Raw genomic sequence first — 20,902 nt, 5'->3', positions numbered from 1 at the left:
TAATTATCCATGACGTGTTAAGTGTCCAGGGTGCGGCTGGGGTGGGGGTGTCCTTGGGAAGGCTCCCCAGAGGAAGGCAGTGGCCCTGCCGAGTCGCTCTCCTGGGCCGCTCCTCAGTTCTCGCGTTCCTGTGCAGCTCAGCCGGACTCCCGGGCACCACAGCCGCTCTCCCTGCTGCTGTGGGCGAGCTCTCAGTGAGAAAGCCTGTCCCTCTTGACACTCTGGGTGTGGATAAGGAAAGGAGTAAATGTTCCACGCTAAGCATATTATCAAGTGCTATGAATGTCATGAAGGAGGAAGTTTTGAAAGTGTGATTTCTTCACGTTTACAAAACGAACAAGTGACTCAGATCTGTTGTACACATTCACAAGAGCTCTGTCCTAAGCTGATCCCGATTTTGAAGTCATGTCTTCTTTGCTTGTGGGGAAGGTTTGCAAGCGGCTGGAAAGTGAAGGGGGGTGTGGGGAGAGGAAGGAAGGCGTACGGACCAGGACTTGGTACTGGAGAATGTAAGCGGGGCTTCCTTCCCTTGGGCTCTGTGCTACGGACCATTTCCCACATCCCTTAGCTCCTTCCTTCCTGGCGTGTCGTCTTCGGTCTCTCTCCTCCCTCCCACCTCCGTCGCTTCCCGCCTTCCTCCTCTTCTTTCTCCCTTTCTCTCCTTCTCTCTCTCATTTTACTTCTTCTTTCTACTCGGCAGGCCTTTTTTTTTTTTTTTTTTTTTTTTTTGGTGTGTTTCCTGTTAGACTAACTTCAGACAAGACCCTGCAAACTGAAAACAGATGTCCAGGCCGACCGGAGCGTCTATGGATTCATTACCGTTGGAAGCCTGGGTAGCCCTGCCCCGATTGTTTGGGAGCGCGCTACAAGCTGGGGAGCCGGGCTGCATCTGGGTGGCTTCGCTGACTTTGCCGCTGAGCATCCTGAAGCCTCACTAGATTTGGACCCTCCGGCTCTGACCTTTCTAAATTTCTTCCACATTGAGTGCACTTTGAGGATTGTTCCTTCATTTGTTCTTTCTTTTTTAACAAGACTACACTGTGCCATCATCAAAAACAAATTTTTAGGGGCGCCTGGGTGGCTCAGTGGGTTAAAGCCTCTGCCTTCAGCTCGGGTCATGATCCCAGGGTCCTGGGATCAAGCCCCGCATTGGGCTCTCTGCTCAGCAGGGAGCCTGCTTCCTCCGAGACTCTCTCTCTGCCTGCCTCTGTGCCTACTTGTAATCTCTCTCTCTGTCAAAAAAATAAAATCTTTAAAAAAAAATTTAAATAAAACAACAAATTTTTAAACATATCAAGAATAAATGTTGATACACCTCATCAAATGCAAGTAAAAAGGAAAAGTAATCGTGTTTAATTATCACCAAGATTCTGCGGCGTTTTGTAACAACCACGCCGAGTCAATCCTGTAGGAGTTAGGTAGGCCGTCCACCTCCAGGCCTGGCCTCACCAAGTGACCCGAGAGTTTCCCCTTCTGAGCTTGTCCCTAAATGGATGCCTTCATGGGCTCTTCACCTTTTATCCTTGGGGGTTACAAATGCATCACTGAATCCGGAGAAACTTTATAAAACAAAACAAAATACAATATTAGCCCTAGCTTTATTCTATTATCAAAGCCTCCTGTTCTGTTCATGTATTTAATTTTTTTTTTTTTTCTTTTGGTCTGGAGCTCTGAAATGAGAGGCCAGGGGGGGAAAATATGAGAAACATGAAATTGCCATATATTGATTGCCTTGTAGGGGAGCAGACAAGTTTGAAATAGTACAAATGTTATTAGGATCATACATCTAGAAAATACCAGGGCTTGAAATGGTGTCATAGTCCCTGTGTTACCCAAAGTTGAAACTCTGCAGTTTTAAAGTTGAGCAAGTATAAACTCTAAAGTTCCTTTTTTTTAATGTTATGATCTCTGGACTTGATTTCATAATTTGTTTCAGTTTGACAAATCAAATAAACAAATCCGTCCTGTCCCTGTTGCTGTCAGTTCCACTTATCTCATTCGTATTACTTGGTCTCATGAAGACTGCTGGATGTGGAAAGTGAGAACTAGATAATTATTCTTCAGAAATCTTAGATATCTTCCCTGATTCCTGTACCATCAACTCACAGGGACACGGTGGACTTCAGGACTTTGTCATCCTCTTTCAGTCTTTTTTCTATATATGCCATTTTTCAAAATTAATTAATCATACTACATATATAGCTTGAATCTCATCTTTTCCACCACACCTTATAACATAAGCATTTTCCGATGGTAAAGATGGTTTTCAGTTGCTATCAGATCTTGTGAGCGCTGATGCCATAGTTCAGTTAAATTTAGTCTGTCAGATAAGGAGCTTTCCCCAGTGTGGCTCTGTTGTAAGAACTGCTGGACTTGAACATGATGGCACAGGCAGTCTGCTCTACCTGGGGGAACTCAACAAATGCAAGATAATTTTCACATATTTGGTGGCTGATCGTTATACTTTCCTACAAACATCAATGGCTTGGGGCAGATAGAATCAGAACCAATCGAAAGGCATCATGGAGGATAACTTACTTCTTGGACTATGACCTCTGTCCTCCTGCATTTTGGTAATTTGCTTCTGCACAGATGTGGAGCAGAGACTGTAGAGTGGCATGACCTACGCAGCATCCTGTGGATCCCTTCTGGAAAATTAGTAAGTAGATCAAGGACCAGCTTGTCTTATTCCACAATGATATGCCTTTAGAACAGTCTTCTTCACTGTTTTCATTTTATCAGTTTCTGTATTACAACAGTCAAAGCAGTCTCTTGTTTCAGCAACAGACCATTCACTGAACGTTTCTTAAGTTCTTGCGCCTTGCCTGGGCTCCCTGAAAATATGAAGATAAAAAAGGTAGAGTAGGAATTCAGCATGAGAGGAAGGTAGAGAAGGAAGCAACGATCACCATGGGTACAAAGACACTCAGGAAGCTGAAGGAGGAATCACTCTGGCTTTGAACTTCACCGAGGAAATACTTGACTTGAGTTTTGAAGAGTGGTGAGAGCTTGCCCGGTCATTGAGGGGGCTAGCAGAGGTGCACAACAGCTTGGCAAGTGAAGGGAAACAGTCATCGGTTTGGGGTGTTTACGCGGGATGGGCCCGAGGTGGATAGCAGAAGGAACTGAAGATGCTCTGGGCGAGCTAATGAAGTCTTGTCCCCTTTAGGAGGCCACATATTCAGAAAGATAACTACCTAGAGTGGGGGGACTAGATCACAGAGAGGCTGAGGCAGAAAGATAAAGGAAGAACTTTCTGTGATACTCTAAATAGGAAATGCCAGGGGCTTGATTTAGGGCAGAAGCAGTGAGAACAGAGGGGAGGAGACAGAGTGAAGTTTGTTTAAAGTTTAAAGACAGAGATGGGAAAGGATGTGCAAACAAGTCACATGTACTGTCTTGGATGCCTGGATGGGTGGTATTTCCAACCATGTAAAATAAAGAATACCTCAGATGAGCCTGAAAGGGATTTCTCACCTTCTGATCTGTACTTGCTTTGTACTCTACCATGGATCTAAAGAACTAAGAGTTGTAGACCCTCCCAGTGCTGGCTAGTCAGGTTTTCCTATCCTGTGGTTTTCTAGTTAATGGCCCAAAACAAAGAAATAGAAGGTGTACATTAGATTTCCTGCTTTTGCTTGGTAACCTAGAGAAGATCATTTATAAACCATATCCTATAAGAAGCACTAAATGTAAATACAGAATTTGGCGAAATTTTCAATATTTATTGGCTTAAAATGGATACTGTATGACCGGATCTTGACTGATTGATTTTTGCCTCATGGGTAGAATGCACTGGGTCCTGTTATTTTAAAACCTTCGTACTTTGTGGGGTGCCTGGGTGGCTTAGTGGGCTAAGCGCTGGACTTTGGCTCTGGTCATGTTCTCAAGGTCCTGGGATCAAGCCCTGTGTCAGACTGTGTGCCCAGCGAGGAGTCTGCTTCAGGTTTTCTTCCCTTGCCTCCTTACCTGGCTCGAGTTCTCTCTCTCAAATAAAATAAAATATTTTTTTTTTAAGATTTTATTTATTTATTTGACAGATAGAGATCACAAGTAGGCAGAGAGACAGGCAGAGAGAGAGGAAGGGAAGCAGGCTCCCCACTGAGCAGAGAGCCCGAAGTGGGACTCGATCCCAGGACCCTGAGATAATGACCTGAGCCGAAGGCAGTGGCCTAACCCACTGAGCCACCCAGGCACCCTAAAATAAAATATTTAAAAAAAAATAAATCAAGCCTTTACATTTTGACATATGACTGTATTTAAATAGATGGAGGCAAATTAGTACATGATGTCATGTACTGAGGAAAGGATATGTCTGAAACAAGAGTAGTTAAATTAACAAGTACATGATAATGTGAAAGGGTCCATCTTTTTAAAATGTCAGCTCACTTGGAAGAAGAAATGATCTAAAACTGTTCGTTCGGTTTACTTTCAAGATCTTGGGAGAGTGTGTTGAAAGAGCCATGGAAGTGAAAACAGGCAACAGATTGAAGATGTCAATAGTGCTGTGTCAGCCAACCACAAGTGGGCTCATTCAGGTCTCACTCTGCCCTGAGGCATGGAAGCACTCATCCTGTTTCAAATCCTGGATTGGACAGTCATGTTGTTTCTCTTGGATTGATTCCATAGCATGTGATTTTTTATTTAATTGAGCATGTATGTTGTACACACCCACTCTATGCTAGCTCTGGGGGAATTCTGAATAATAATATCAATAATCATAACAGTATTTACTGATCACCTGCTGTTTGTCAGATACCATTCCAAGAACTTTTCATAGATCAACTCATTTAGTCCTCATACGGGTCCATGAAAGAGGTATGATGATTAGCTCCATTTGACGACTGAGGAGACTGAAGCAAAGAAAAAATAAAGTAACTTGCCCAAGAGCACCCAGCTAAAAGTGATGCAATCAGTATTCGAACCCAGGTAGGCTGTCTCCAGAGCCCACGTTCCTAATTACAATAGTTCCCACTTCTTACCTCCCAGAAGAACCTGGCCTACTCACCACTTCCTTCTGGAGGTTCATCTTTATTCTTCACCCCACCTTCAGAGAAACTCTGGGTTACTTGTGTACTTTGTTCAAAACACATGTGTGATTTCACATTTTTTATTATTATGTTTATTGTGCAAAATGTTAGTATTTGTAACTCTCTCCTACAAGACCCAGTCTTCATCCTTTTTGCATCTAGACCTGGCATTTGTGTGATGTTTGGCTGGGAGCAGATGTTCAGTCAATGCAGCTTGAGTTGAGTTGCCTTGACTTGAACACACAGTGCTTCTCCTCAAGGAGCTTTTGGTCTACCTGGAAAACAGTTTCTGTCTTCATGAAGCAACTGAATAATGAAGAAATTCAAGTTAAGAATACAGTAGAGCCAGTGTTACTGGATTTCAAAGGAGATTGTCTGCAGGGACTGGGTTGATTGGGTTGGATTGGATAGCTTCTCCAAGTGGATGGATTCTGAGAGGAGTGCAGATTACAGCTAAGAAAAGGAAGAATACTGATCAGAACGTTGACCTGAGGAGGCTCTGAGTGAAATGCTCACACTGAAGGGGGCAGCAGGACCGCAGCAGTAATGTAGGTTGAAAGAGACTTATCAGTGACACAGATCAGAGGTGAGCTCCTCAGAGAGGCCAACTCTGTTCTCTCCCGGGAGCTTCTTTCCACAGTGTCTTGTACATGCATCATCCTCGCAAAACTGCTTTGTACTGTATATGTAAGGTCCTATGTGACTGAGTTCCCTAAGGGCAAGGACCATTCTTTGCCAATACCAAGGACAGTACCTGGCACATCATAGTGGTCAAAATAATAATAGCGGCAGTAACAATTTACAATTATATAAGTATGTAACATTGATATATATATAGATAGATATAGATATTACATAACATTTACTAGATTCTTACTATGTTCTAGCCAGTGTTCTGATTGAATTGTATTAATTCAATCTCTGTTGAATTTTACTGTGCTGGGAAGGTTATGACATCTTGGAAATCTTTAATTATGTAGACCCTATCTGGACATGATCTACATCTTAATTCTGCAACAGCTGCGTGCATGCACGCGTGTGCGCGCGCGCGCGCGCGCGCGCACACACACACACGCTGCTCTTAATTCCAAGCCAGAGGGACTGGGCCTGCTGACGTACTTCCTTTTCTACTTAGAGTCTCAGTCCCAGCTCACAGGTGGGGCCACTCCTAGACCCAGCTGTAGGTTACAGGCCATGGGGCAGGAGAAACAGTCAGGAACTAACCTGGACACACACACTGTTTCAATTGGAATCAGTGTTCTTTTGCCCATTAGGGAGGCCCCCTTACAAATCCGTGTACCGGGTCAGCCCTTCCAAATATACTGTACTAGAATAGTGCGAGGAAGATAAGCTGGACAGGGCAATAAGCATTTTGAGCAGTCAGGAGATGTTTGCAAAGTATTTTCTTCATATGCCGCTAACGTTCAAGAGAAAAGTACTTTCAGAAAAATGTTCAGGCTTAATTGAAAAAGCACACAGTAATCAACTTTTATTCCCAGCTGGCATAAGACTGTCTTACTGGTAGCCAAATTTGGGATGCCTGAAGACAGACAAATGACTAATACTCGGGCTGTGTGTGGCCAGGACCAAATGTATTTTCTGACCACAAGACCATGTCTGGACTCTCCTTTATAATTACCACACAGCCTACTATAATTGTAAAACTTATATTTACTTCCTGCCTTTGACATGTAATTCAGAGTCCAAGGCTGCACCCCAAGCTGGAGTGAAGTTGTCTCTGTTACTTGTTTAAAAGCTATAAAGTCATCCTTGTGCGAGGATGTGTGTGTGTGTGTGTGTGTGTGTGTGTGTGTGTGTGTATTGCCATGCCTGTAAGGACGTCCTTGTGAAAAATGTGCCCACCCTTGCCTTGTCAGATGAAGCGCTTCGTCAGATGTGTAATCAGATGTTTATTGAACTATTCCTACATGTCAAGGACAGTTAGATTCTAGGAAACACCAGTGAGCAAGACCGCAAAGTCCCTTCTTTCTGGGAAGAGAACGGGGGAGGGGCAAGGAGGAAGGGAGGGAGACAGGCAAACAGTGCTTACGACTTTGTGCCTTCGAGAGTCACAACCCAGCACCGTGAGAGAGTGTGCCGAGGTGGCCTCTTTTTTAGCTTGGGACGTCAGAGAGGTAGAAATTGAGAGAAGGGCTAGATTTACTCGATTTAGACTTAGGGAATATAGTTTAGAACCAGTCAACAGAACTTGCCAGTGGTTCAGATGTAAGGAATGAAGAAAAATGAGTAATTAAGAATAATTCCAAAAGTCTTGACTTGAGCAGCTAGAAGGATGATGGCTGACTGGGGACCACCGAAGGCAGAGCCGTTTAGCTCTTCACTACCAGTCATAACTGACTGATCATGAACCCACATCTTGGGGTTCAACAGATGCCCTCACCACCCCCTAATTTTCCATCACAGGGGAATATTCATAAAATTTTGAAATTCTTTGGGCACTTGGTTACTACTTCAGGCATTACCATGGTTTCTCGTTCCTCTTCATGTTCATTTTATGACATCTGGAGAAATCATATCCGAAGTTACTAAGTCACACCCCAACACATCCCTTTGGGTACTCTGGAGACCTTGGCTCCTGTCTGTACTTCCTCCGTCCGCACATGGCTTGGGTGCCCTGGGCCCAGGCATGGACGGAAGGGGCGGATTTCAGATTTGCCCACCAGATCGCAGGTTGACTGCTGACACTTACTTCCAACAACAGACCTGGTACATGTGCGTGGAACACAATATGACTAATTTTCATGTTTTTCACTTTATAATAAGGAAAACTTGTGCTCTCTTTAATAATGATTAAATTGACTTAATCCACTTATTTCTTTATTATAATATCTCTATTTCCTACTTTTGCCTTAAAAATAGTGTGGGGCAGAAGTTTTCTGGCCTATGCAGGAGGAGTAATAATAACGGAGTTGTTCTTCAGAGGTATTTAGTGAGGATTAAAGGCCATAATGTATATAAGGTACTCGGTGCAGTGGTGGCTGTATAGCAGGCAGTAAACTTGAGGTGTTATTACTAATAAAATAATAATCTGGGGGAGGACAGTGTGGCTCGCAGAACCTACACACTCGTTTGAGTCTTCAAATTAAGCAGGCCAACAAAACAGAGCCGTACACTGATATACGAATTCCCTGCCTACCTCTGATCAAAACCTATAATGTTTTTAGATTTCAGATTTCTCAGATGTTTGCGAGAATTAGGATAGATAACTTCAGTTTTAAAAACTCATATTTTTCTCTCCAGTCTTCCTTTACCAAGCTTATCAACAAGTCTTACCTTTGGATCAACTAAATGAGTGTGACTGATAGTTACTGACAGATGTGACCTTCCGCCAGCACATCGGAGATCCCAACATTGATATCACTTTCTATAAATATCGATTTGGGGTGAGGAAGTGTTCTATCTCAAAAGAGGTTTAGCTGTTGAGGATCTTTCTCTTTTTAGACTCCCGTCCGTGAACTATTACTCACTGTTGGCATTCTTCCTCTGTCTTTTGTCACCTTCTTTCGTGATCACGGATGTCGATAGCCACCTACAGTTCTGAGTTCCCCACGCAGCCTTCCTTAGTGGTCGGCCTTGCATTTGAGTTGTGCTTTGCTGCTTCCTCTACCTTTTCAAATTTAAAAATAGAAAAGAAAAAACAAACCCACAGCCTTTCCCATTGGCGGAACTCTGTTATTCATCTAACAGATTTTCTGGTGAATTCCATCGTATCACATATATAGTCAGAAATCAGGAAAAAGAAAATCTGCCATCAGTTCAGAAGAAGCTCTCTCTGTAAGAAATGGACAAAGAGAGACCTTAATTGTGACTTTTAACACGCAATTAGAAGTTGGCGTAGGTGCCCACAGGAGGTGGCTTTGGAAAGTGAATTAAAGAGGCAGAGCACTCTTAGCTCTGGTTCTTGACTTTGGTCCTTGTCCACCTTTCCTGAGCCCTTGTGGACAGCCACTGGGTTGATGAAGGACTCCTCTAGGAGTCTAACGGTCACTCTGTGAATAGCAAAGACAGGTCCGGGGAAGCATGAAAACCCTTCCTAGGTCCCATCGCACGTCACAGCAAACATACCACAATATGGCAAACTCCACATTAAATATACTTTCATAGCTGACAGAATTTTTTGAAGATGTCTTTATAGTTTTTTGTTTCTTTGTTTTTTTTAAAGATTTTATTTATTTATTTGAGAGAGAGCATGAGCAAGAGAGCAGAAGCAGAAGTAACAGCAGAGGCAGAGAGAGAAGCAGGCTCCCCACTGAGCAGGAGCCTGATGTGGGGCTCGATTCCAGGACCCTGAAGGCAGACGCTCAACTAGCTGAGCCACCTAGACACCCCAAAAATATCTTTATAGTCTTGCTTTAGAAATAGGTTGATTACAAGTAACTAGTAATTGGCTATTAATTTATCAGCAATTATCTTAGCATACTGGGAATTATTAAGTTTAAACCTAAATCCAGCCTACATATTGCTTCCAAATGAAACATTTTTGATTACCAACACCTTTTTAAAAATATTTTATTAGAGAGAGAGTGAGGGAGAGACCATAAGCTGGCCTGGGGCAGGGGGGAGCAGAGGCAGAGAGAGAAGCAGACTCCCCCCTGAGCAGGGAGCCCGATGTGGGACTCAATCCCAGGACCGGGGATCATGACCTGAGCCAAAGGGAGATGCTTAACGATAAGCCACCTGTGCACACCTGGCCTAGACATTTGTACAGGTCCTTGAAAGGCTAAAAGGCACCATCCCTGACTGGCCAATGGTTAAAGATGCCCTACCTGGGAAGTCCTATGCTCTGAATTCTCTACCTGCCTTCTTCAGAGAATGAGAGCTGCTTTGAGGGACACACTTCTCTAGGAAAACACAACAAGCTGACATACAGGGAGCAATAGTCCGTAAAACAAGGTGAAATCCCTACAAAAACAGAGTAACTAGGGGCAGAATCCCTGGAGCCAGCCATTAGTTCACTGGGTGACCTTGAACAAGTGCTCTGTGGCCCTTTTCCTGCCTCCAGTGACACTTTTCTGGACAGGCACTTCATCTGGCCAAGGTCGGAGGCCCGGGCCGTCAGTTCTAGGAAAAGAACGGTATGCAGGACCACCTGAACCTGAGGCAGGAGTCTCCCTCCTACATTAGAAGCAAAGCAGTTTTTAACGTTGATGCTATTTTGCCAGAATGAAAGGAGGAAGGGGAGCCAGAGGCAGTAAGGACAGGAGGCGCGGAAGAAGGAGGAAGGAGACACTGTCAACACTTGCATTTAAAAAAGCTATTGATCTTTGAGGTCTGTACAAAATGGTGTCTCCCTTCTCCAGAAGGAAAGGCTTTCACATGATATACTCAGTGTCATTATCCCCCTCGAAAGCCATCCATTATCTTTTTGCCCTCAGTAAGGAGCAAATGTGATGAAGTGAAAAGAACATCAATTTCAGAAACAAATAGTCTCTCCAAAGGCAGCTTTACCATGGGTGTGCTTAGCAGTTCTCAAAGTGTGGGCCAGGGACCCCTAGGGTTCTCCTAGGACCTTTCCGGGTACCCACGAGGTCCTGACTATATTCCTGATAATACGAAGATGTCACTTGTCTTTTTCACTCTCTCTCTTTCCATAAGTATATTTTTCCAGAGTCTTCATGACATGACGTCACAACAGACTGGATGCATATACAGATATCAAAATTCCACTAAACTAGTTAAAAATTTTATTTATTTATGTATTGAGAGAGAGAGAGAGAGAGAGAGTGGGGGAGGGGCAGACGGAGCAGGAGAGAATCTGAAGCAGACTCCCTGCTGAATGAGGAGCCCAATGCAGGGCTCAGTCTCAGGACCCCGAGATACGACCCGAAAGCTGAAATCCAGAGTCAGACGCTCAATCCACTGAGCCACCCAGGTGCCGCTCAAACTGTCTTCTATTAAGCCAAACAATAAAGATATTTTCAAAAATGTAAAAACAGTGCCATGCTAATTGGAGATTACTTTTAGTTTTAAAAATACCACTTATGTTGGGGTGCCTGGATGACTCAAATGGCTTGAAGCCTCTGCCTTCGGCTCAGGTCATGGGCTCAGAGTCCTGGGATCGAGCCCCACATCAGGCTCTCTGCTTCCTCCTCTCTCTCTGCCTGCCTCTCTGCCTACTTGTAATCTCTATCAAATAAATAAAATCTTTTTTTAAAAATACCACTTATGTTAATAGGTAATGGAAATTTTTTTTTTTTAAGTTTTATTACATTAAGTAATCTCTACACCCAGTGTGGGGCTCAAACTCACAACCCTGATATCAAGAGTCACATACTCTGCTGACTAAGCCAGACAAATAACCCAGGAGTCTTTCTGGGGTTTTTTTGTGGTTTTTGTTTTTAATGAATTGATAAATGCATATTTTCAAAATCCTTAGTCTTAATGTCTTCTCTGGCAAATACTGATAACTATAATGCCAAATAAGTTTTTTAGGGTCTTCAGTAATATCAAAAAAGTATAAAAAAGTGTCCTAAAACCAAAAAGTTTGAGAACCCCTGAGCTAGCTAATGGTATTTACCATTTATTGAAGGTTTTCTTGTGCCAGGGGCTTTGCAAAGCATGCTACGTTTTTATCTCCTTTAATCTTTGCAACAAAGCTATAAAGTAGAGCTTTCAACGAAGATCTTGCTAGCCCAAGGTCTCACAGCTGGAAGTGAAAGAGATAACCAGGCCCTTCTGACTCCAAAGCCACATTCTTGATTACAGGACAGTACTCCCTCACAAATTAATTCTTTGAAACAGTTATCTCACTGCTCTGATGCTGTTTCCTTATCAAAAATGGGCAGAATCCTACCTACCCTGCAGGATTCTCTTAAGAGCTGAAGAGTTAATGTGCATCCAGATGCCTAGCAAGGTTGCCTAGCACCCAACAGACCCTGAGAAACCATTCACCTCCTTCCTTCCGTCCATTCCCTCCTGTCCTTGGCGCCGTGTTAGAGCAACGTGGCTCAGCAACTTCCCTTTTTCCCTCTAGATGGTCTTCAAGCCGACAGAGAGGCCGATGGAACAGAAGGAGTTGATGAAGACATGATTGTGACCCAAAGTCAGACCAACTTCATCTGCCCCATTACTCAGGTACTCTCTCCTCCCTCCTTCCCAGAAAGACAAAGCAGTTCTCTTCGTAGAAGACTCCTGTTTGCGTTCTAACTTGACTTCACATCTAGGGTAAGGAGGGAGGAAAGGAAGGTGATGAGGTCCAGGAGGATATGGGGGAGGTTCCCCGGGCTGGCAAGATTTTTCAGTCAGCCGTGCCCTGAGGGATCCTGGAGGAAAGTCTTGGCCCACGGGCCAGCTGACATTGGTGCCACAGTCTCCCTGCGTTTTCCTCCATGGCCATCTGCCCTAACAGTGATCCAAAGCCACGAGGCTTTGAGCCTGAACACGGGAAGCCCCCAGAGGAGGAAAAAAACAGTTCCAAATAATCACAGTGACTTGGAGAAGTTCCCGGAAGTGGATCATTCTCATTCCTGAAAGCTGAATGTGTCCTTGATTGCAGGTGGAAATGAAGAAGCCGGTGAAAAATAAAGTGTGCGGACACACCTATGAAGAGGAAGCCATTGTGCGCATGATTGAGTCCAAACACAGGCGGAAGAAAAAGGCCTGGTGAGTCGGTGCCGGAAGGGAAGGGAGCCTTCCCACCGGTGGTCAGTCAGCGGTGATGTGCCCACACTAGAGGAAAAGACACTTCCATGTCCCCCCTAAAGCCCACTCCCCTCCCTTGTAGTGTAAGCACGGAAGCTGGCTTTCTGGAGAAACAATACATGACGGAAAAGTGAGTCGTTTGCTCAGGAAGGAGCTGAAGCAACTTCAGCCACACCTTCAAGAGAGGAGGGAAAGGAATCGGGTGCAAGTTTCATCATTAAAGAATAGGAATAGGGGCGCCTGGGTGGCTCAGTGGGTTCAAGCCTCTGCCTTCGGCCCAGGTCATGATCTCAGGGTCCTGGGATCGAGCCCCGCATCGGGCTCTTGCTCAGTAGGGAGCCTGCTTCCCCCTCTCTCTCTGCCTGCCTCTCTGCCTACTTGTGATCTCTCTTGTCAAATAAATAAATAAATAAAATCTTTATTTAAAAAAAAAAAGAAAGAAAGAAAGGAATGGTCGTGAAACTGTCCTATAGCCTGAGAAAAGATTAAGGGGAACTGTGATACTAAGAGATTTCTTTGTCCCCTTCTGTGTACACTTACACAAGAAGGAATGGCAAGTCTTCTTGCATCCTGCGATACAGCTAACTTGGTTAAGCCGTTCTGAGGTAAGATTTGTATCCAGGGGTCTTGATCAAGATTAAATTGTTAGGAAGACCTTTCATATCTTTAATTATCTGAGTAACTTCCTGAAAGGTTCAAGTAAATTTGTGAATCACTGCAATGAGAATTTTTTTTTTAATTGGAATGTTTGGCGAATCTTCCTTTTACCTGTATTCTATATGTATTTCCACCCCCTTGCCATCCCCCCAGCCCCGCCCACACATCCCCCCCACCCCCACCCCCGGTGCACACCCTCGGAGGAGGACGGTGGCTCCCGTGGCTCCGTGCCTGTGATAACATGGAATCCTGGGTTGGCTAGACGCACCATAATTCAGTTTGGCATTTCTTGTGCTCTTATCGCAGATTTGTTGTAGGAATGGAATTGCAGGTGTGACCAGTTCTCAATGGACTTCTGATAACAGTCACTTTGATGTGTGGCTCGCTTCTCCATCACTCAGAAATTTGCTGGTGGAGACCCAGAATTGGAATTCCCCACCACTCCTCTTATGGGCGTGGACTTAGAGATTGGGTATTCGAGACTCGAGATATCTTGATGGTCATTCAGTCAAGTCATTCACCGTATTTGTCCCAGAAAAATGCCCTCATGGCTGCAAAATTAAGAGTGTTCAAGTACATTTGTATCTGTTTTGAGTCTCTGCTTACCGTTGAGATGTTGGATTTCCCTAGTGACCCTTCCACGTTCCCTGTGAATATAATTTCCTTTGTTTCTGGACTTCTAAGCCTTCCCTTTCCACTGACTTCTTTCTGTGTTCATTCTCTGAGAAACAACCTTTTAGTTTGCAAAAATGATGACTGCTGAGAATAGATATTGCCAGATAGTTCTGTTTCACAGCTCTTGCATTCTTATTGTGATAGGCACTGAGAGCGAAGCACATTTCTCACACCAGTCCCAGGGTGGGGATGGTGACTTCACGAACAGGCTCACTCACGTGTCAGTGGGCCTTCCTAATCACGTGTTCGACGTTCTAACGTCCTTTGGCTTTTTTGAGTTGTACGTGCTAGTTGGACACACGTGAGTGACATTTGTCACTTAGAAAAGTGTCTTTTCGGGACGCCTGGGTGGCTCAGTTGGTTAAGCGGCTGCCTTCGGCTCAGGTCATGATCCCAGCGTCCTGGGATCGAGTCCCACATCGGGCTCCTTGCTTGGCAGGGAGCCTGCTTCTCCCTCTGCCTCTAGCCTGCCACTCTGTCTGCCTGTGCTTGCGCTCTGTATCTCTCTCTCTCTCTAACAAATAAATAAAAAAAAAAAAAAAATCTAAAAAAAAAAAAAAAAAAAAAAAAAAAAAAAAAGAAAAGTGTCTTTTCTCTGTCATGCTTCTTTACCATGCGCACAGATTCTGCAAACTGCAGATTCTCATAACTTAATAACGATTATTAACGTTTAACATAGATAATAACGATTAAGTCCAAGTGGAAGAAGTGGAGGGGGTGGTTCAGAGAGAAGGTGGTATTTTTACTGGGCATTGAAAAAATGAGAAGAATTTGAGAGAATGATGAAGAAGAGTCCTTCTGGCCAACAGGCTCGCCCCATTCAGAGCCTGTTCTACTTGGTGGTCAGAAGGCACAGTTGTGGTTCCTATGTGTGAGAGGGAGAGTAGAAGGAAGCTCTGCACAAGAACAGGAAGGAGAGTGCTGTAAAGACTCATTATAGAGATGTTAAATGTCATGATTTCATTAGTTTCCTCATCTATAAATTGCTGATAATGATTTCAGTTGCCTCCCCGGTATGTTTGAAACTCGAATAAGATATACGTGAAGTACTTTCAGGCCCCTGGCCCATGGTAAGACTCGGTAAACTGTACCCCTCCCCCCACCGCCGCCCTCAGTCTTGCTGCCATTATTCTGCAGGCATGAGACAACACTGCAGGGTTCTGAGGGAATAAGGTGACTCAAGCTAGAGGTTAGGAAGTTACTCTAATACAACTCAAGAGGTGGGTTAACGAGGCATGAGGTGACAACGTCAGTGAGAATGCATTTGCAGGAGATTAAGTTACAGATGACAGGGGCCTGACTGAGGCAAGAGTCTGAGGCAGAAGGGAATGAGAACGGAGGCACAGCTGGCAGGATTTGGCAGTTGAGAATTGAAGGGAGGAAGAAGGAGTGGAGGAGATTTCTAAACCGGGTGTCCAGAAGGGGTCATTCACCTACAGAGAGGGCAGGAATGACAGACACATTTAAGAAGGATTATGAGAGGCACAGCTGGGGTCATGCAAAGCTTGGGGTCCTTGAAGCACAACCAACTTGGAAGTGTCTGGAAGGCACAGAAAATGTGAGGTGCTGAACCCGGGAGAGAGCTCTGAGCTCAAGACATCGTAGAGAGATTATTGGTAGAGGAGTCAAACCCACTCACCTGCCCCTCAGGGGCAGCTCTGGGCAGCATGTGACAGCTGGCTGAGAGTCACCAAGGACGGGACTATGGTCTAGCTCCGGGTAGCACGAGGCCTGCGGCTGGCCCCACTCTGCTCACCACCCACCTCAGGGCCCACTGTGGACCCTCAGAAAGGCACCGCACTCATTAGAGGAAAGGCAGTCAGAGGAAGAAGACCCCCATGAAGCCATCTGAGGCGCGGCATGACGAGCCAGGAAGAGACATAGGGGAGATGGGGATGACAGGAGCAGTGGGGGCGGTGGGCACAGTCCTGGAGACAGGCTGCATTTGGCGCCAGATTACACCTCAGGGCCTCTTCATCAGCTACTCCAGAGCTTCCTGACGGAGCGCAAAGCAGTGTCATTTCCCATGATGCATGTGAGCCTAAGGAGCCGTTCTAGGTCCCCTTTGTTTAAAAATGTCTGTGACACATCCAGCTTGAGAAATCTTAGTCCTTCCTCTTAGATGGTTCTAGTTAACATTTTGTCAGACTGGAGATCCAGGTACCTCGTCTGACTGGGCGCTGACTGGAATCCTCCTGGTCGTGCTTAGTCTCTGCGAGGATCTCTCTCCTCTGGTGTGAGTCAGGAGAAAACTGTGGAGACTCTCAGTCCTCACTAAATACGGTCGTTAAAACAATTTCCTGAATAACTGGGCCGTGCGTTATCTCCCTAACAGAGCTGCCTTATGATTGTCACAGTAATAAGATATTTCCAGTGTTCCACAGTCGTGTCGTTCCTTTTTTGCTGAGGAACAGGAACTGTGTGTAGCAAACAGCCCCACTGAACAGCATGTGGAGTAAAATCAAGCTGAGTCGGAACGTGTCGTTGGAGAGCCGAGCGCTAACGTCGTGCTCACTCCCGGCCCGCGGGCCGTGTCACCTCTCAGAGCCCCCACGTCTACATCTGCAGAACAGAAATAACAGCAGCATCTCTTGGGATCTTAGGATTAAAGAAACGTGGGGAAATTCCAGCTGAGGCCTGGACCAGTGCTTTCTTGGCAGTGGAGAAGCAAACCACTTAAGGGAAGAAGGCTCCTTTGGAACTACAGAACGCTCAGCAAATCGCAGTAGGGTTAGAAAGGTCCAGACTGTTCGTGTTGTTGTTACTTACTTCATCGCTCAGTGACATGTTATTTTAAACATGGACAGTTACTTGGTGTGTTTAGGTGGGACAGGAATCCATCCCACTCAGACTTCCAGAGGTATCCGTAGACCTCCTCCCAGAGCTGGATTGGACCTTGGAATTCTTGCAACCCGGATCCACAAGCTCACAGGACTCCAAATCTTGTACTCAAGAGCTGAGACCGAGGCCAAGATCCCTGCAGCCTCTGGGACCCCTGAGACCCAGGCTCCCTTTGCTCAGTAGACACTTGCATGCTCGCTCGATGCTCTGATGGAATGTTCTGCCCTGTCAGTGACCCGAGCGGAGGACCCAGCCTCTCCTCCGAGGCCTGTAGGAATGACTGCTCACAGTGATGACTCGAGAGCTTAGGATCGGTACAGCCACACCTGGCTTGCTCACCGGGACGTCCTGGGATTAACGCGCTAACGCTTCCACAGAGTGTTGTGAGGAGTGCCCTGATTCAGTATCGTGTCATTGTGGCCTTGTCTTATCCTCTGTAGCTTAAAAGCCTGTGTTTGTTTGTTTGAGATAGGGTGAGAGCGAGGCTCTCCCTCAGCTCCTGAATCAGCCTCTCCTCCAGGAAGTCTTCCTGGGCCGTCACTCAGGCTGGGCCGAGCGCGCCTTGTCACGCTGCCGCAGCAGCTCCTGTGTCCTACTCACCCGCGTCCCACCAGTGTCCCCAGTGGGGCAGCCTCCTCGCCACAGGCTCCTTGGGAGCAGAAGCCTTGGGACTAGAACGGAAACCTGAGCCAGTTCCTCAAGCCTCGTTGCACACTGCCCGCCTTATTGCTCCCAGAGGCCCTCCGTTCAGTGTCGTCTTCGTGACAGAAGAAACTGGGGCACGGGAATGAAAGCCATTTGCCCAGCAGGTCACGGCCACGAGGCTTGAGCCCACATCTCTTTCACTCTTGAGCCTGCATTTGTGTCAAGAGGCCGTCAGCTCCCTTGGGAGGCCTTTTGGGTGAATGCCTCTGTCCCCCAGAGTTGCTCCCTTAAGTGAGGTCACACTTCTTTGTTTGGGACACAGGTCACCCTGGGCTCCATCCCTTTGTCCCCTGGTGAGGAACGAGCCTTCAGGCTCGGCAGCGAGTGAGTGCTTGATCTCATCAGACGTCCTCAGAGCCCTCTCACAGCCAACGGAGCGGCTGATGTCACCGGGAAGTCCTCCCCGCCTCTGTCCCACTTCCCCCTCCACACTTATCCACAGTCTGGCTGTCGGGGCGGAAGACTTGGTTCTCGGGAGTGGGGAGGACTCCAGGCCTACCATCACAGGGCACCTTCACCAAGTGACACGTGTGACGTGAGGGTGACCCAGCATGTGGCATGCCGGGGACCTACCTTGGGTTGCGTTTCCATGTCGCAGAAGGTGGAGTGATGGAAAATGCCCCTTTGTGAAGTCGTGAAAGTGTCCATAACCTTCTCATAATCGCAGCTGGTAACTTGTAGGGTTAGAGAAGCCGTTCGCTTTGAGCAGCCAGTGCAGGACGGGTCTCCGCACCCCCAGGCCTCCCCCAGCACAGAGCCGGGGAGCGGACAGACGTGTACTTGGCCAGATACCTGATCCTTTTTCCCACCAGGGCCTTTTTACGATCACATTTTAAAACATGACCCTCCCCATACAGAGCACCTTTCATGGTTTAAAATAAATATTGTTAGCAAGCATATTATCCATAGCATTGATTAATGCCTTTCTTATAAGAGGACATGTTGGTCCAGAAAGCACAGAGAGAATGTTCTCCTTCATGTTGAACAAACGGGCTTCCTCCTGTGGACAAATCAGAGTTCCCATGGTCAGCTTTCTTCCCCTTCTGCTTTCTGTCTTTTGTCTTGTATTTGTTATTTTTTATCTTGTCTTGTAGCTGTATTTTTTTTGTCTTAATATACCTGTGCTTTTCGGAGAGTTGTCTCAGATCACTGGGCCAGAGCTGTGTGTGGGCAGGAATCTAAATTTGTATTTACCAGACGGGTGCTTAGAACCCAGCACAGGGCTGGGCAAGGGCACGCACGAATGCGTGCGTGTATGCATCGCGAACGTGCAGGATACAGGAAGATCAGGCGTCTTAAAATGTGTCAGAAGAGAGATGATCAGAGATGCTAGTCCTAGGAGAGCAAGAAGGGGATGACGGGTAATACTGAGCACCGCTTTGCCTGTAGCCCTAGGAAATAGGAATTCTGCCCCCACTTCAAATCTGAGGGTGTAGAGGCCCAGAAAGAGAGCTTTTGTTGCCTGTGGTCTCATCAGGAGCAAGTAGGTGTTGGCCATGTTCAGAACCAGGTCACCTTCACTCCGGAGACTGGGCACTCTACCTGACTGGCCAAGTCTACTTCCCGCTGAGAAGAAATCAGGTGACTTCCTCTGGCCTGCTGCCTTCAGAGGAGACCACATCCAAACAGAGCCGTGGCTTTAAGTATCTCCCCCCATGGGTGACTCACACACTGATTTCTTCAGCCACAGCTTTTCCCCTGAGTCTCTGCCAGCCCACGCAGTCTCTCCACAGGAGGACTGGTGGGCATTTAGGAGGGAACATAGACCAACCGGGACTCCTGACTCCATCCCCAGCCTGGTTCGCCTGTTGCTCCCCGTAGAGGTAAAGGGTACCCCCAATTAGCCCGTCAGCCGGGGGCCTGCTCTGATGAAGCCCAGCCCTTCTCTTGCCTTACACTGTGCCTCTGACCCCACAGCAAGTCCTAGAGGTTCTGTTTCCGCTTCCTCCCTGATGACCACCGCCTCCATCCTCCGCCATGCAACCCTCTGCCCCAGACCGTGGCGAGGCTCTCCTACTCTGCCTGCCTCTGCATCAGCAGCCAGAGCCGGGGTTTCTAAACATACACCACATCACGTCCCTACCCTATCTCAAACCCTCCAGGGTGTCCTCTTCATATTTAAAATATAATCCAGGGGCGCCTGGCTGGTTTCGATGGAGGAGCATGCGACTCCCGGTCTCAGAGTTGTGAGTTCAAGCCCCACGTCAGGTGTAGAGATGACTTAAATAAATAAACTTTAAAAAAAAAAATTTTTTTTTTTTAATAATGAAATCCAAAGCCCCTGTGACCCTCTGACCTCCTCTTCGAATGCCCCCCCCCTCTCTCTTCCCGGGCATCTCAGCCACAATGACCTTGTTTTTTACACAGGCCACCAAGCCTCTGCGTTCTCAGCTGCTGCCTCTGCCAGGGTCACATGCAACACTTGTTCTAGATCAGCTCTCCTCAGCAAGACTTGCCCTGACTCCAGCTAGAGAAGCCTCACCCCACACTCTCTCCCTTGACCCTGCTTCCTTGCCTTTGTAGCACTTCATGCGAGCGAACCCACAGCACACGCTGTCTGGTGACTTAGGGACGATCTCTGTCCCTCACTGGAAGGTGTACGCCGTGAAGTGGGCCCTGCTTGTCCCCTGCCTGTGCTCCCACCGCTGGGCAGGGACGGGCTCAGGTAGGCATTCGGTGAATAAATGAGTCAGTGCACATCGGTTCCGATTTCTAGAACATTCTCCTTTTGGCTAAAATATCTTCATTTAAATCCTTGTGTGTGAGGGGCATTTATGCCAAGGCATCCGAGCTAAGTGATTTTCTTCTCCTTTACAGTTGCCCCAAAATTGGCTGTAGCCACACAGATGTGAGAATGTCTGATCTCATCCAGGATGAAGCACTCAGAAGGGCTATTGAGAGCCACAACAAGAAGAAGAATCGCCCGTCCGAGTAGGAGAAACTCACCTCCCTGCAGGGATGTCCGCAGCCTACCTCCTACCCCAGCCATCTGGAGAGAGCAGTGCTCCTCAGAGCACCTTGCCGGGCTGCATAGCATACTTTGTTGGGGTAAAACTTGAAGGTTTTAAGTGTAATTGGAAGCCTTTTTCTATGTCACAGCAAAAATCCAAGCATATTATATTGTTTATTTTTGAGTGTTCTATCATTTTAAATAAAACTTTGATTATCCGCAGTGTGTCCTATCCGTGCACCTCCCAAGGTGTAAATTGTTCCAATGGTGTGGGCGTGGCGGTGCCAAGCCTTTCTGTTTCTACTGTGTCAGGCTGGTTTTTATCATGGTTTTAACTACACAAAGTCTTTCAGCGGCTATGTAACAGAAGCGTGGAGAACCC

At 46.4% G+C, this 20,902-nt stretch overlaps 1 protein-coding gene across 2 annotated transcripts in view; it reads left to right on the top strand.

Annotated features, from left to right (window-relative positions):
* Positions 1 to 20,738, top strand: part of NSMCE2 (NSE2 (MMS21) homolog, SMC5-SMC6 complex SUMO ligase) — a 214,161-nt gene extending 193,423 nt beyond the window's left edge. For both annotated transcript variants that reach the window (XM_059165640.1, XM_059165639.1), the window contains 3 exons: positions 12,025 to 12,125; positions 12,547 to 12,653; positions 20,388 to 20,738. In XM_059165640.1, the coding sequence (XP_059021623.1) occupies positions 12,025 to 12,125; positions 12,547 to 12,653; positions 20,388 to 20,505 (326 nt within the window). In that variant the 3' untranslated portion in view covers positions 20,506 to 20,738. The remainder of the gene's footprint in view (positions 1 to 12,024; positions 12,126 to 12,546; positions 12,654 to 20,387) is intronic.
* The last annotated feature ends 164 nt before the right edge of the window (positions 20,739 to 20,902 follow it).

This window comes from Mustela lutreola, chromosome 3 (genome assembly GCF_030435805.1).
Source record: "Mustela lutreola isolate mMusLut2 chromosome 3, mMusLut2.pri, whole genome shotgun sequence".
In the NCBI taxonomy this organism is placed as follows: domain Eukaryota; kingdom Metazoa; phylum Chordata; class Mammalia; order Carnivora; family Mustelidae; genus Mustela; species Mustela lutreola.
Note: the sequence above shows the minus strand (reverse complement) of the source record. Positions and strands in the feature narration are given on the sequence as shown.